General features: G+C 35.3%; 1 protein-coding gene across 3 annotated transcripts in view; it reads left to right on the plus strand.

The window, feature by feature from the left end:
- Nucleotides 1-15,064, plus strand: part of PDE312 (Nucleic acid-binding, OB-fold-like protein) — a 245,643-nt gene that overhangs the window by 19,112 nt on the left and 211,467 nt on the right. For all 3 annotated transcript variants that reach the window (XM_089820551.1, XM_089820550.1, XM_089820552.1), the window contains exons 2-4: nt 7,859-7,918; nt 8,132-8,161; nt 8,433-8,506. In XM_089820551.1, coding sequence (XP_089676677.1) covers nt 7,859-7,918; nt 8,132-8,161; nt 8,433-8,506 — 164 coding nt within the window. The remainder of the gene's footprint in view (nt 1-7,858; nt 7,919-8,131; nt 8,162-8,432; nt 8,507-15,064) is intronic.

A 15,064-nucleotide genomic window follows, 5' to 3' on the forward strand; every position in this document is an offset into this window, starting at 1 on the left:
TATTGATATGGTGGTGTATTTTGACATTTTCATGCCATTCAAACTAAATTGTTAATATTTGTGGTGGCATATACTGCTAAATTGCTTTAATATTAGCATAGTGGGGTATGAACTTATTTGCTGTAGTATATTTTTAATTTTTTTTACATATATATAATTTTAAAAAAAAATTGTTTTTCTTGTACGGACGAACTCAAAACAAACCCGAACCCATCCCAAAAACAATTTGAGCGAATTTTGAATCAGAATGTCGAACCCGCATCCGAACTGACAATTGAAGTTTTGGACCTAGTAAAGATCTTGTACCTAGTGTTTTTACTAATTCCAAGTAGGGCTTATTTTCACATGTGAAGATTGATTGTGGATGGGACAATGGTTGGTTGTAGCAACACTTGAGCTCTTACTTGAGGAAATTATTTCATTAGAACTCTCATGCTAGGTAAAACTCGTGAATTAAACTTGTAAAAACTTGCCCAACAAAAAAAAGAAGAATACTTGGCAACTTGGAGAGTATTCGTGTCGTTCATCGTTTATGGAAAGAACAATAGTGATGCAAAGCCTCTAAGATGAAATATAGAGTTGTGATCCCCACTCAAACATTTTACTGTTGGGAAATGCATTATTATATGGTCCCTGTTGTCTTGCATTTTGTCATCACAAAATTTTGGTAACAGTACGAAACTTTTCAAGCTAGTTTCGTGTATCTCTAAATTTGAATTTGATATTCAATTGTTTAATGTTGATCGATCAATCAATGTTAATTCGTATATCAAATCATTTTACTGAAGGCTTTCATCAAGTCTTTTTTGTTTTGCTTTTTGTCGAGCCTTTGCTTGATTTTTGAGGTCTTCATCGTCATTTTCTTTGCTTTTGAGTTTGCTTTTGTTGGTTTTTAATCCTTTGGTTTTACTCATGCCATGGCTTTCGATTTCCCCTTCGATTTGGTCTAACCTAGAATGTAATTGGAGTTGTCAGTCAAGAGTTATGGTCGTTTTAGTGCCTCAAAAGTGGATCTTTTTGATGCAACAACACATTAAAAATATCATGTTATATTTTTCAATTTGACATTCACTTTTTGAAAAATATAACCTAAAGTCACTTTATGTTATGTTTTTAAGTTACTTTATCATTTAAAATTCACTTAAAGTAACTATAGTGCACTTTATGTTATAATTTAAGTTGAGTTACTTTTTGATTTTTCACTTAAAGTTAGTATAGCTTCAGTCAAAGTAATTCTAGACATTTGAATCCTCTTTGGGAGCCCGAGAAGCTGTGTGGTTACGAAAGTTGCTAGTTGATTTGTTCAAAAGGCCTTTGAAGCCCACTGTGATTCATTGCAACAATCAGAGTTGTATTAAGCTTTCAGCTAATCTAGTTTTCTACACCCATTCTAAGCATATTGAAATTCCTTATCACTACATTAGAGATATGGTGGATCGAGGGGTTATCATACTTGAGAACATTTGTACTAATGAGCAAACAACAAATGTTTTTACAAAGCCTCCTGCTAAAGTGAATTTGGAATACTTCAGAGAAAAACTTGGTATGATTAAATTGTAATGTTGAATATTAAATTTAAATTTTTCAATTTGTGTGTGCTTATGTTTCTATGGTTGTTTAGTTGCATCAGATATGTAATGAAAGGTGACGATTTTTCATGGACACATATATTCAAAAGGTAATCTTTTGTAAGGTGACGATCTTGCAAATGATAGGCCTATTATCATGACATTTGTTCCAGTCATGCCGGAAGTCATTGATAACGAATGCATTATGATTACTTTAGATATTGTTTCGGATAATTAGAGATCATAATATATGTTATGATAGTGTTCATAACATGGTGTTCTTAATTATATGACAAAGTCACTTTTCAGAGTGTTAAAAGTCAGATAATGTGGCATGTATATAGACATTCTGTACTCTTGAGTAATTATTATTTCTCCCTTGCTAAGAGGGAGTGTTGAATTATAGCTTCAGTCAAAGTAATTTTGGACATTTGAATCTGATCCTATGATTATCGAAAGAAAGGCTAACATATATATGTGTGTGTGTGTGTGTGTGTGTGTGTGTGTGTGTGTGTGTATACATTTGCATACATATATATAGATATATTTATGTGTGAGAATTAATATCTCTGCCACCGATTCTGAGCGGGCGTTGCTTATTATCAAACTGCGATCACTGATTCATATCGAGATTTAAACATTGATTGTTATATGAGTGTTGGGCATGATTACTGCCACCATCATTAACATTGTTATTAAGTTGTGTTAAGAGGCAGTTATTCCACCGTAGGGTCATGACCCTATGTGGCCCTTGGCCATGTAGAGTCATGCCTCTACGGGGACATGACTCCTCATTGTATATAAATATTGTAATGCATCGATGGGAACAATCATATATCAATCCAAGTCATATATGCGGTCCCAATGATCTATTTATCTTATAGATTATTGAAGAACAAGTTCACATTATTATTCACATAAGAAGATTCTCCAAGCAACAAACACAGTCTTGAATTAAATATCTGCAATACACAAGTCTGAGAGCAAGTTACATATTCTATTACAATCAGAAATACAGTTTACTCTATCAAAGATCCTATTGCATTAACAATATAAACTATATAGTTTAAGTTTAGTTTTTGGTTTAAATCAAATGCTTATTTAAATGTTACTTTTTAAATTATATTTGTGTTATATTTTAAATATGATATATAAATGTTGTATAGTCCCATTAAGTAACATTTTTATGAAATTAAGTTGATTAAATGACTTTAAATTATCAAAAGTGGACCTTTATATGCAATTACATGTAAAATCCATCAAAAGTGGACATTTTACATGTCATTGCATATAAAGTTCAACTTGAAAACATAAATGGACCTTTTTGATGTCATTACATCAAAAGGTAAGTTTTTGTGTCATTGCATCAAAAAAGTGAGATACAACCTAAAATATGCATTGCACCCCAAAAGGTCTGATTTTCTTTGTTGAAAGTTTTTAAAATATGCAAGTCACTCCAAAAGGTTTGATTTTGATCAAAAGCATATTTAAAAACTTGCATATCATCCCAAATAGTCTGATTTTGGAAGAACATATGCATTTGCTCTCCAAGAACCCAATTTTGCTCATTGTGAGAGATTTACTTGGTGGATTTGCATGAAATCTTTCCCATTAGGGTCGTTTTTGCTTGGCAATGAATTTTCTAACATAAAAAATGGATTTATCTTGCTAAAAAACGTTTTTAGAAACTCCTTCCAATGACACGTTTTTGGGAAAATCTTAAGAAAAACATCATATTTGGCTCAAGTTTTGGTCCAAAGAGGAATCAATTTGGCTCTCTAAGTGTTTTACATTACATTGTCACTCATGTTTTGGTGTTCAAAAGCCAAAACGTTTTTGTTTCATGCCTTCTATGAATCACGTTTTTGCTTAAAATGTCCAGAAAATTGAGGTTTTAATCCACATTTTTGCATTTTGTAGTCACGTTTTTGCATTTTGATCCATGTATATGCATTTGGGGAAGTTGTTTTTGCATTCACAAGTAAAAAATGAGTCAAAAACATGCATTTTTTGGCCACGTTTTTGCAAAAACGGCCCAGAATTTTGCATTAAAAAGTCATGTTTTTGTTCAAAAAACTCAAAAAATGGCATTTCAGCCCATACATTTGGATCAAGAGGGGTCTTTTTTGAGTTTTAATGCATGCTCATCTTTGGAGACCACATTTTTGGCCTTCTCATGTCAAATTCAACCATTGATTGTCCATTATATGCAAGTATGGAAAAAGTCAAAAAGTTGTTTGAAAATCCGGATTTGAGGGAGAAATGGTCTTCAAATTTATAAAACTTGTTATTTCGACTTTTTAACCTCCAAGTAAGTGGACATTTTCAAACTTGCTCATCAATTCATGCTTATCTTGCTATTTCCATGCATATTATGGCTTGTTATTGCACACTTGTGCATATATATGCCATGAAAAGTGCATTTTGCCTTTAAAAATGATGAAAACTCTCATTTTCACACTTTTGGAATTTCCCCAAATTCCAAATTCGAATTTGCACTTGAAAGCAATTTGCATATTGACATGTTTGAGTTTAAGACCAAAGACATGTGTCTATTTTGTGCTTGTTTTTTCTTTGTTTGCTTGCTTGCTTTTTTCGTTTTTCTTCTTTTGGAAGAAATTGCAAGTTCTTTCCCAAGAACTTGAGCACGTTTCATTTCACTCCACATTCCATTTCCATCTTTCCATGTCACAACACTTCGCATCTCATCCGACAAATGCGATTACATTTTTTCCATCTTATTCATCATCTGCACATGCATGTAATCTCATTTTCCTTTTCCATTTTCACTCATCTCACTTTTCGCATCCACGCACATGATATGATTACATGAAAAGCTTTATACGTGTAATAGCATCTCAAAACTTTGATTTTGACTTAAATTCACTTTTTGAAAAGTCAAAAAGATATCATTTTCATTTTCCATGTACTTTGACTTCACCTTTGTGCCAAAGATGACTACAAAGTTCATTATCCCTCTTCCATTTTCCATTTTTATCTCATCCGTCATTCACACTTACATGTAAAAGCTCATCTTCCATCCGCAATCGCATTCCATCTCATCCTTCATCCCTTGTTTCATGCAATAACGTCTTGAAAACCCCAAGTCACTTTTTAAAATTCAAAAGTTCTCATTTGCACGCATTCCCATGCGCTAAACTCTTTACTTCAAAAAAAAAGAGTTAAAGGAGCTGATGGAAAGTTATTCCGAGTTTACATCCGGACATTGTCAAGAAGATTTTCAAAGTGTCAAAGAATCCAGTTTGTGCTGATCTATAAATTAAAATTCACGACAACTTGAGCGAGAAAAGCTGGATCACATCGAGTTTTCAAATGACAATGGACAATTCATCAAAGTCAGATATTATCAAAAGATGCACCACAATGCAGCAGTACAAAGTACAAGAACTTCCGATCCTGTGATCATCCGTGATTGCATCGTCAAAATACAAGGCCCTTTAGAACAATCCTTAGGATTATTTCCTTTTTTTTTGGCTTCTTTCTTATTCTTTCATATTTGTAGTTGGAGAGGATGCATGGCATGAAAAAATGTAATTACATGCAATGCGATTCACATGTATGTTAAAAGATGTAATGTGAGTTGCACGTGCAGTTGCATTTAACCCTATAATTTCTCTACTAGTTAGACTAGGTCAAAGTTGGTTGAGTTGCTCCCACTTTTTCCTCTATCTTTTTCTCAACTCCTGTGCCTATATAAAGGAGTGCCCCCTCATTGTAAAAATCATCTTTTGTTGTATGCAAGAAAGCTCTGCCACATTTGTGCAAGCACAACTTTGATTGTGAAGTACAAAGTTGGGAGAAAAGTGAATAAAAGAAGCAATTGGATTCGAAGCTTTGACTGAAAGCAATTGTGATAGAGCGAATTAGAAGCTTTGACTATAATTTGTGCCTATTGTCTTGATTCATGTTATTATTGTGTGTTCAATAAAAGAGCATAGTGATTTAAGAAGCAATTGGAGCCGAAGCTTTGACTAGGAGTGGTTGTGGAAATGTATAGCTAGAAGCTTTGTCTGTAACTTATACTTCTTTCTTAATTCGCAAAATAGTTAAGTTATTCTTACTTTTAGGAGTCTTTATGCCCTAATTGTAAAGCTTTTTCATATAGAAGTACGACCGGACTTAGAGCCAAACCGGTACATTTTCAGCTAGCCTTTGAGTTAGAGAAGGTTTATCAGTATCACTGTTTCCAGCTCTTGATAGAAGTGTAGTTAGAGATTCACCTTGCCCGTTACCCACTCCACGAGTAAAGTAGATTCTTTCTTGAAAGTTAAGAAGAAAGGATATTGGTAACACCCATTTTATAAAATCTCTTGACTTCTTGCTTACCTTGAGTTGATTCAAGGAATGGTGAGAAGGGGGAGCCTCCCCTTTAAGGTAGGAGAGACTCTGTCTCACACATTGTGGCTGGTCATTCTGTTTTGCGATTGAATTTTTACCCAAAACTGTCGGTTGCAAAATATCCACCCAACAATCCCCAAAAACCTAATACCACACTTCAGTTGCTGGTTTTGTTTAATGATAAGTTGAAAATGCTAGATGGTAGTTCCAAAAGGGTGAGGTCATGAAGTTGGGGGCCAGAAAAAATAATGCAAATCTAATTCTGCCAAAAAGTAATGGTAATCTATTTCTTAAATTTTGACAAACACTTTTTTGTTGAATATCAACGTGTTCTGGCCCTATTATTTAATCAGATCTGAGAAAATTAAGATTTTAAATTACTATTAATACATCAGTGATTATTTTCTCTTTTATAAAAAAATGGCAACTATTATTCTATTGGGCCATATCAATCAATCAGATCTTTGACAACTAAGATTTAAAGTACTATTAATACATCAACCTCATTGATCAACTACGGCAACATGAAATCCTACATTCTTATCATAATAAACAACAAACATTGCTGCAATTCCTGCTCTCTTTCCTATATGAAAAATTTGCCTTTTTATTTCCTTGACAATTAGAACAGCTCAGCCACCATGCTTTTGTTGTTTTTCAAATATTGAACAGTGAGCATGAGTGGGAAAGATTTCTTTTTGAAAGTGATAACAACAAAAACAAACTACTGGAAACAATATGATACATTTTGTGAAGTGAGAGAACATAAAAATAGGAAGAAATATGTGGATTGGTCATATAACAAACACAAACAATAGGACAAGCATTGGGGTTGAGCAACGGGTATTAGAAAGAGGATCTGGAAGTCTGGCAAGAAGGGAAGAGTGGAGGCGGAGGAGGAAAAACACACTTGGAAGGGAAAATACAAATGATGGAAGAAGGGAAGAGATAGAATTACAGACCTATTATGTACAAACTTAGATTGGCTGGAAATGGGACATTACATGAAATCCTTTGCCATTGCTCAGATTTAAGATTATGGTCCTATATTTTGAACTGGAAACAAGTAGCGAAGTGTTGGCTGGCTTAAACTCTTGAGTCTCAACATTGGGCTAGATTTGCTAAGTTTGGTCTTTTAAATGGTCTTCCATATCTTGGTTGTCCCAACCTATGCTTAACTATATTCCAAAGTATTGCAAAGTGAGATCCAGACCTAGATTTCAGATCCCTAGAATTACTAATTTTGCTTATCTATTTAGTTTTTGGTTCTCACAACCTTAATTGTTTATTCCCAAATTCTTCACAATTTTCTCATATAATGCAAAGATAGATTTGGATTTGGATTTCAGATCCGTAAATTAATATAGGACAACAATGTGTCAGATTCATCTTCTCCTCCAATTATTAGGCTAATCTACAACATATATGTATTATGTAATAAATTTCTGAAGCATTTACAAAATATTGTTGTTATGTGCTTGTACTGCTATTCTATCGTAGCCATTGTTGCATACTGCTTTGTCTTCTGATTTGGCAATATGCAATAGTTTCTCAGTCTTTTGTCATCCTTAAACAGGCAGTGATATATCTCTTCGTTGTTGTCTAAAGTTATTTGGGTTTTGAGGATTTTCTCTGCTGTTGTAGTGCACTTAACAATAGATGGTCACTTTTTTTCTTGTAATAATATCTGACGAAGCATGATTTGGTTTGTGCAAATCTCAAAGATGGAAAATGTTCTGGTTTTGAGAACTTGCTCTGCTGTTGTAGTGCACCTAACATTAGATATTCATTTTGTTTCTTGTAATAATATGCGAGGAACCATGATTTTGTTTGTGCAAGTCTCAAAGATGTCACATGTTCCTGTACGATGTGCCTTTTAAAAAATGAAAATGTTTTTTCCTGACATCAATGTGATCTCATTTTTACTGAAGGTTGACAAAGACTACCACCCGGGGAGGAGGAGGACTGGCAGTAATTACAAAGAAGGCATGGTATGAAGAATATTAATTATGTATACTGTTGGTTTTAACGAAGTTCCAAGTACATCTCTTAGATTCTTTAATTTAATAGTGGACTCTATTTAGGGCCTTATTTAAATGATAATCTGAGTTGTGGAAAATTTGCACACAATTTTAATGAGACTTTTCTGACATTTCTTTCTTGGGACTGTTTGGTTTTCTTTGTCTGCTTTGTTGCTGATACAGTATGAGCTTCCATTCGTATATCCAGGCCAGGTACCTTCTTGATTCTTTGTGAATGCAATAGTTATTTGATCTACATTGTGCTTCTTTTATTGATGTAGTTTGAGGGAATCCAAAACTCATTTTTCTTTGGTAGCATAAACAGATAAAAAGAAATAGAAATTTCTGGAGAGCAATTAGGTTTTCTGTGTTCTGAAGATCATGAAATTACTTGTTCGTTGCATCCTTCGAACCCTTTCAAATGGCAATCAAGCCTTGATAATATTTGACATTGTAGTTTACTGTGAATATCTTCTTCTTACAGATTTATGAAGGGCATGTGACAACTGTGCACTTGTATCAGGGAGCGTTTGTTTTCATTGGTTGTGTTCATGACGGGTAATCTGTATTTTTTGATTGTTATAATAAAGTGGCAGATTCTTTGTACACAATAGCCTCTTTTTTCTGAGAGGTCAATTTGCAATGGGTGGCTTTCTTGTTTTTCTAAGCATTTAAAATGGAAGATAACACCTGACAGAAAAAAACAATATTTTGTGTCAAGGATACCTAGTTTGTATGTTCAAAGGTAGATGGAACCAAGAAGCATTTGATGTGTAATTAGTATATAAAATCTGTGACTAATTCATCTACACAAATATTTGTCTTTCAATCAAACAACATTTTTGATCTTCTTGGTGTCCCTTTATATTTTGCTTAAAAAAACAGTTTATATGTGTTTAGAAAAGTTATTTAACGTTGCAATTAGTTTTAGATAGTCATATGAATGAATTGATACAAGAAGAATTGAAACATATAAGAAAGGAGAAGATTAAATGAGATTACCTCAAAGAAACTCAACATGAAAAAATCTCTGCAAGATTAAAGTATACCTTCTCTTGCTGCTATCTTAATATGAGTTTACAACTTTATTGTCCTTCTCAGGTCTGTAAGGATGCCAATCAAGAGCAACTGTATAGTAACTCTCATAATCAAACATTCACACAGTGAACTAATTTGCCACATTCAACTCTCGTAAAGTCATGAAACTTATAAAACCCAACACGGATGTATATACACAGTATGCGCAAAACTCGGAATATGAATCCAATAGACAGTTTAGAGAGTCTTAAGAATTTGAAAGGATGAGCTACAACTGCTTGCTATCTTTTTTAGTCTATCATTTTGTCCTGAAGTGAACTTTGTGCAGGATGCTCAACCCTTGTCGGACATGCCTGATTGGTTCAACTACAACCAAACCTGTTGACCCCTGCGTATCTGTTCACGGATGTCCTGTTGTGTTACTTGTGCAACTCCATTTGTTTTCTGAATTTTGCTATCTTCTATGATCTGACTGGTTCACGATGACATTGTTCTGATTAGAAAAGGAAATAGACTGGACATGAATGGAATAGACGGGAGAATCTAACACTGTTTGGAATGTGCTTCAGAATTGGCAAGAATCATTATAGCCGGCTCTGCCGTACTATATAGAACTCAAATTGTCGTGGTATGGAAGAAAGATCACTCATATATTATTGCCAAGACTATGTGATTTGTGATGTTAGCAAGACCTGAAGCTAAGTTCCATCTTATACATGCTACTTGCAACTGAGGTTACACAATTTTTCTCTTGTGAAAACACGAAACAGAACAAATTGTACAGTAGAACTGTTCTAGGATTGTAAGGGAAATCTCTTTGAGATCCAACTTAACCTAAAACTGATCCTAGACTAGAACTAAAGACAAAATGTACAATTATGCACACCATACAAGATATGTGGAGTTTTGCCTGAATAGGAATCAGTAAATGACTATGTTAAGCTCCATAATGAGAGTTTTAAATATTATGGAGGATAAATGAAACACAAACAAACAAATACTATTTTATGTTGACTAAAGCAGCGATTAGTATTCCACAAGAATACAAAATTTGAAAGAAAAAACAATGCATAATTTGACAACATGATGCAAATAAGTAAACAACTTACATTTCAGAACAGATAAATGTTGCCAGTGTAGTTTTTGACTCAATATCCTCTACTTTTGATTTACCATAGATAAATTACATTCATAAGAACAGAATAACTTCAACTGAATGGCAATCTCTGTAGCATAACCCCAACACTTAAATTACATTAAGAGTTTATGTGCTCAAAGCACTTATTTATATAATCTTGCAAAGGATATATTTTAGAGATGTAAGGAATAACAATAAAATATTCTAAAAAATATTGCATTAAAGCTTTCTTATCCTAATCTACTAAAATTGAAATGATCCAATGCAATCACTAAAAAAAATCAACAAAACAGAATATCATTGTCCAAAGGCATAGAAATCCAAGGATGTTCCATATGTATTAATTAGTTTGTAAACTATTACGTGTCAAGAAGGAAGAATTAATAATAATAAGACTATCGCTGTCTAAACAACTGGTTAATACTTAGACTATCGCTGTCCAAGGAGAAGGAAATCAGTCAGATTAAGGATTAAGTAAATCTTTAGAAATGTTGTCAAGGATGAGGTCTGATTAGGGGAAGGGACATGATTAATTAAGTTGTTTGCAAGCGACAGAATCTATTGAGAGATATAATTCCTCACATCATGTCCATATGATGGATACAAAAGAGAATCGTGGCTCACCAATAAGACCGAAGAATCATGAATTGAATTTTTAAAACTCTGATGGGGATTGTTCTTTAGAGCCCACAATCAGTCAGGTATAGGTGGCATATGATCCACCTATTACAAGATAAGGCATTAATAAACCGCTGCATGAGTATTTGTTTAGAAACAATGATCAGATAAAGGCACCATCTCTTATATATTTAAATGCATGCTCATCAGGATACTATTTAGGATCATCAAATTAATATTCTTGTCGGACTTTTAAATCAATTCAAATCATATTTAACATTAACGATCAAGTTTTTCTATCAATGTGTAAGTTGTTCAACAATTAAGTTTATTGTTGTTGAATTCAAGTTTGAATTCCAGATATTATAACCATATAATTTGATCTAATCTTTAAAGAGTTATTGGTTTCTTGCAAATTTGAACACATCAATTAATTAGATTGAGGGAAAAGCTTAAGCTGTTCTACAAGGAACATTACAAGTGGTTTTAGAGAAAGTAAACGAGCCAGCTTGTGCAGGTTTATGAGTGCGAGAGAGAAAAGGTATTACTACAAGGGGTCAAGGAGAAGGTGACAGCCTACCTAACCTCCTGGAGGTAAGACAATTTCCAAAATCTTGGGTATCCATCAAGAATATTCCCCAAATAATAGTACAAACTCATGCCGACCTTGAAGACCTCTGGAGGTGGAAGAAGAAGATGATCGTTGCTGAGCAAAATCCTTGCGAGGCCGTATTGATTTTGTATGGCCAGAGGGGTGGAGCAAGCGGCTGCTCCACCAGAGAAAGCACAAGAAAGAAAGAGCTTAAGATGGTTGGAGTGTTGTCTGGAAGTGAATTGATGCAGCAGAGAGTGGCCATGTTGCCTCAAGGCTTCTTGAAGATAAAGAGCCAAGCAATGTTGGTTGATGAACCTAGAGAAGGTGGAGAAAAAACGAGTCTCCTTGAATAGGCAATAGAATCTTCCTTTGATCTCATAGTAGGTACGACACTTGAAAATGAAGTGTCTCTGACTTAACCTCCACCAAACAACAAAGTTGGCAAACCTTGTCTTTCCCTAGCTAATTGATGTGAACCCACTTTGAAAGAATCAAGGGAGATATAGAGAGAATGTCACTAACAACGAGAGAGGTAAGGAGGGCAAACAATAATTCCACTCTCAATCTCTAAAAATTGCTCAACATAGAAAGCCATCCTAGGGCGAAGCTCATTGTGGGGGTTGACCCAAGTAGTGTGGATATATTATCTGTAAACAACTATCCTAATGTGCATATTCAGCTCCTTCCTAGAAGGGAGGAGGTTGGGGTGTGGTTAAGTTGGGGGGAGGGCATCCCATGAGTAGAAGAAAGGAGGAAGATGATCAATCTCAATCCCAATTGAATCTAGAAGAGTTGAGGCTTGAGGAAACCGACCATGAGGCCAAATCATGGAGATGAAAGGAGCAATGGTCCCTGAGTAGCAAAAGGTTAGGTAGGAGTATCTGTAGCGCCCCTTTGGAGAGTATGCAAAGCCCGTGAGCCAATGCAAGAACCAACCATGATTGAAAATGGTGCTAAGCCAAAAAGGGTGGGTGCCAAACTCAGCAAGATTGATACCACAAGGAATGGTCTGCCTACACTTGATCATGCATCAAAGTAGTCCGAACTTTCTCCACCAAGGCATAGTCCAACTCTGGAGAGGTCCCCCAAATAATTGAACCATAGAGAACTGTTGGTCTAATCAAAATATCAATAAGAGACAACGTGGACGCGGTGCCAAAAACCTTGTCTTTAAAGAAAGGATAAAGAACGATGCCCTTAGCTGATACACCACTGCAAAGCCGATCTCATGCTAAAACACGGTCTAGAAAATTAACCCCTAGATAAGTGTAAGACAAAGAGATCACCACCGCAACACCTTGGAAAAAAAAGTGGAGGTGAGAAATCTTAAGACTATTGAAGACCATCATTTTAGTCTTGCCTAAGTTGTTAACTGTTGTGACTCATAGAAAGAAGTAAGACCATCAAGAAGTCTTTGTAAACACTTATGAGAGGAAGCAAGGAGGACCGCATCATCTGTAAATATTAAGATACATAACCAAGTGACCGTCCCTGGGAAGGGAGTGCTCACAAAGTAAGGCGTCTAACTCATCAATATAAATCCCAAATGAAGTGGGGGACAAAGGATAGCCCCACTTCACCTTAATGGTGCTCTTGATGAAGTCAAAGACCTCAAAAGGGGTCTTGATGTGCCCCACAACAGCCTCATAGAGTCTCATAATGGCCACCAAAAGACTTTATGTAATACCAATGTCAGAAGGCCTCTGGAAAAGGGCTATTCGAGGCACTAAATCAAAGGCTTTGTGGAAATCCACAAAGTAGCAGTAAACTTTAAGGAGCAATGGCGAGCTTCCTCGATAGTAGCTCTGAGAGTCAAAATTTGGTCCATGGTCTAATGGTGCGATGTGAACCTAGCTTGTTCTTTGGCCCAAATGTGGCGTTGATCCAACTCACATGAGAGGAGAGTGTGTAGAACTATGGCATACAATTTGGAAAAAGTGTGATTGACCATGATGGTTCTGTAGTTATTGGGACTAGAGTCAAGGCCTGCCTTGTGTACCAGAGGGATAATGTGTTGTGACTGGGGGGTGAGGGACCCCATGCAAACCACCTAGTTGAAGAGATAGTTGAGGACATCAACATAAATTTATCCTCTCTGTATTAATCTCTCATTTATTTAGAGGTTCATATTTGCTATTGTTGTTGTTCCCCCAACCAACTTGACCAACTCAAAATAAATTTTCTAAAGCTCCTCCCTCAGTAAAGTTAACTAATCCAAATCTCTTTTAATATCTGAAATGTCTCCTTAGCTAGGGGCTACATCAAAATGCTTACAACCTGTGAATTTGAGGGAACATACTCTATTGCTGCCACTTCGTTTTTTTTCTTGAGGAAGCAATACAAAATTTCTATACGGTTAGAGTGATTGTAAAACACTAGGAATGCAACTTTGCTTGTCATAACACACAATAGTGGGCTCCAACATTGTTTGATTACTTCTTCTATTAACTTGTGAAACCAACAAATAGTGGGCTACATGTTCTCTGCTTGGCCTAAATTCAAAGTCAGTGGTGCTGCTCAATGTTAAACTGGGATATTATACCTAACCCTAAGCTAAAACAAAAATCTTGAAGTGCTCTTTCTAGACTGGCCTCACTTGCACATTCTAAACCAGTGAAGCCCTACAACACAACTCTCCATCTCATATGCTTTGCATAGATAGAGGCATATGATCCATCATTTGGCTCTTATTTAGGGTCTCTACTGTTCCCTTACTTTGACCATTGAAATACCCCACCTAGACCTTGCCACACTTAACCTTGAAGATAGTGCATAAGGTCTGTGTTATCAAATTTGGAATCCAGTAACCCTTTGTACTATTCAATGGAATTCTCATTGCGACTTGCTACTTCTAATGTTTAGGCCATCCACATAGAAGGTCAAAAGTAGCATATTTGATTTTACACTTGAATAGTAAAGATTGTTTTTTGCAACAATTTTTGGAAAGCCCACATAAAATATTTACTCATTGATTGCTGAATTGCTTTAGCCTGCAGAAGGCATTTTTCAACTTGCATACATGGGCTTCTTGTTCATGCACCTCAATTCCCTATGCTGATTGATAGTCACTTCTTTGTCTATTTTTCCATTAAAAAAGGTTTTGTTTACATCCTTTTGAATAAAAAAGACCCACTGGAATAAGATTAAAGAAACATAATTTCTTTGACAAACTATATCTCCCAACTAGAGAAGGGGTATTCTTGTAGCAGACTCCTGTCGAAGGATCCCCGTGCTTTTAATTTGGCCTTGTAATTCCCTAGGTTTGTATCTGTTGCATGGTTCACCTTGTGGCAGCCTCATGGAATCAGCTACCGACTTCCCTTCTAGTCTTTGTACAATTGCCCAAAAATTCCTTTTCATAATGAAATGATACTTATTTGCCATGGCATCATGTCATAGCTGCTCTGAATTTGCTTCTTGAGAATTGGAAGGCTATGCATCAAGAATGACATACAACACATAACCATTGTATTACTTGATAATTTTGAAATAAAGTTTGTCAATGGCCTATTCCCTTTGTCAGTCCTTTTGAGATATGGAAACATGTGCACGATGACTTTGACCTAGATCTGGGGCTAGAAATAAACCTAAGCATAGTGCATATTGATAGATCTTGTGACTTCGTTGGACCATCTACTTTAAGAAGAAAAATCATATCTTGAGTTCTGGTAACCTCGAGATCTATTCTTAGTTGCTGCCACAATATTAAGTAGGCTTTTACACGTAA

The sequence above is a fragment of the Cupressus sempervirens genome, chromosome 3 (genome assembly GCF_028749045.1).
Source record: "Cupressus sempervirens isolate cs-2001-9-10 chromosome 3, ASM2874904v1, whole genome shotgun sequence".
NCBI classification, from domain to species: domain Eukaryota; kingdom Viridiplantae; phylum Streptophyta; class Pinopsida; order Cupressales; family Cupressaceae; genus Cupressus; species Cupressus sempervirens.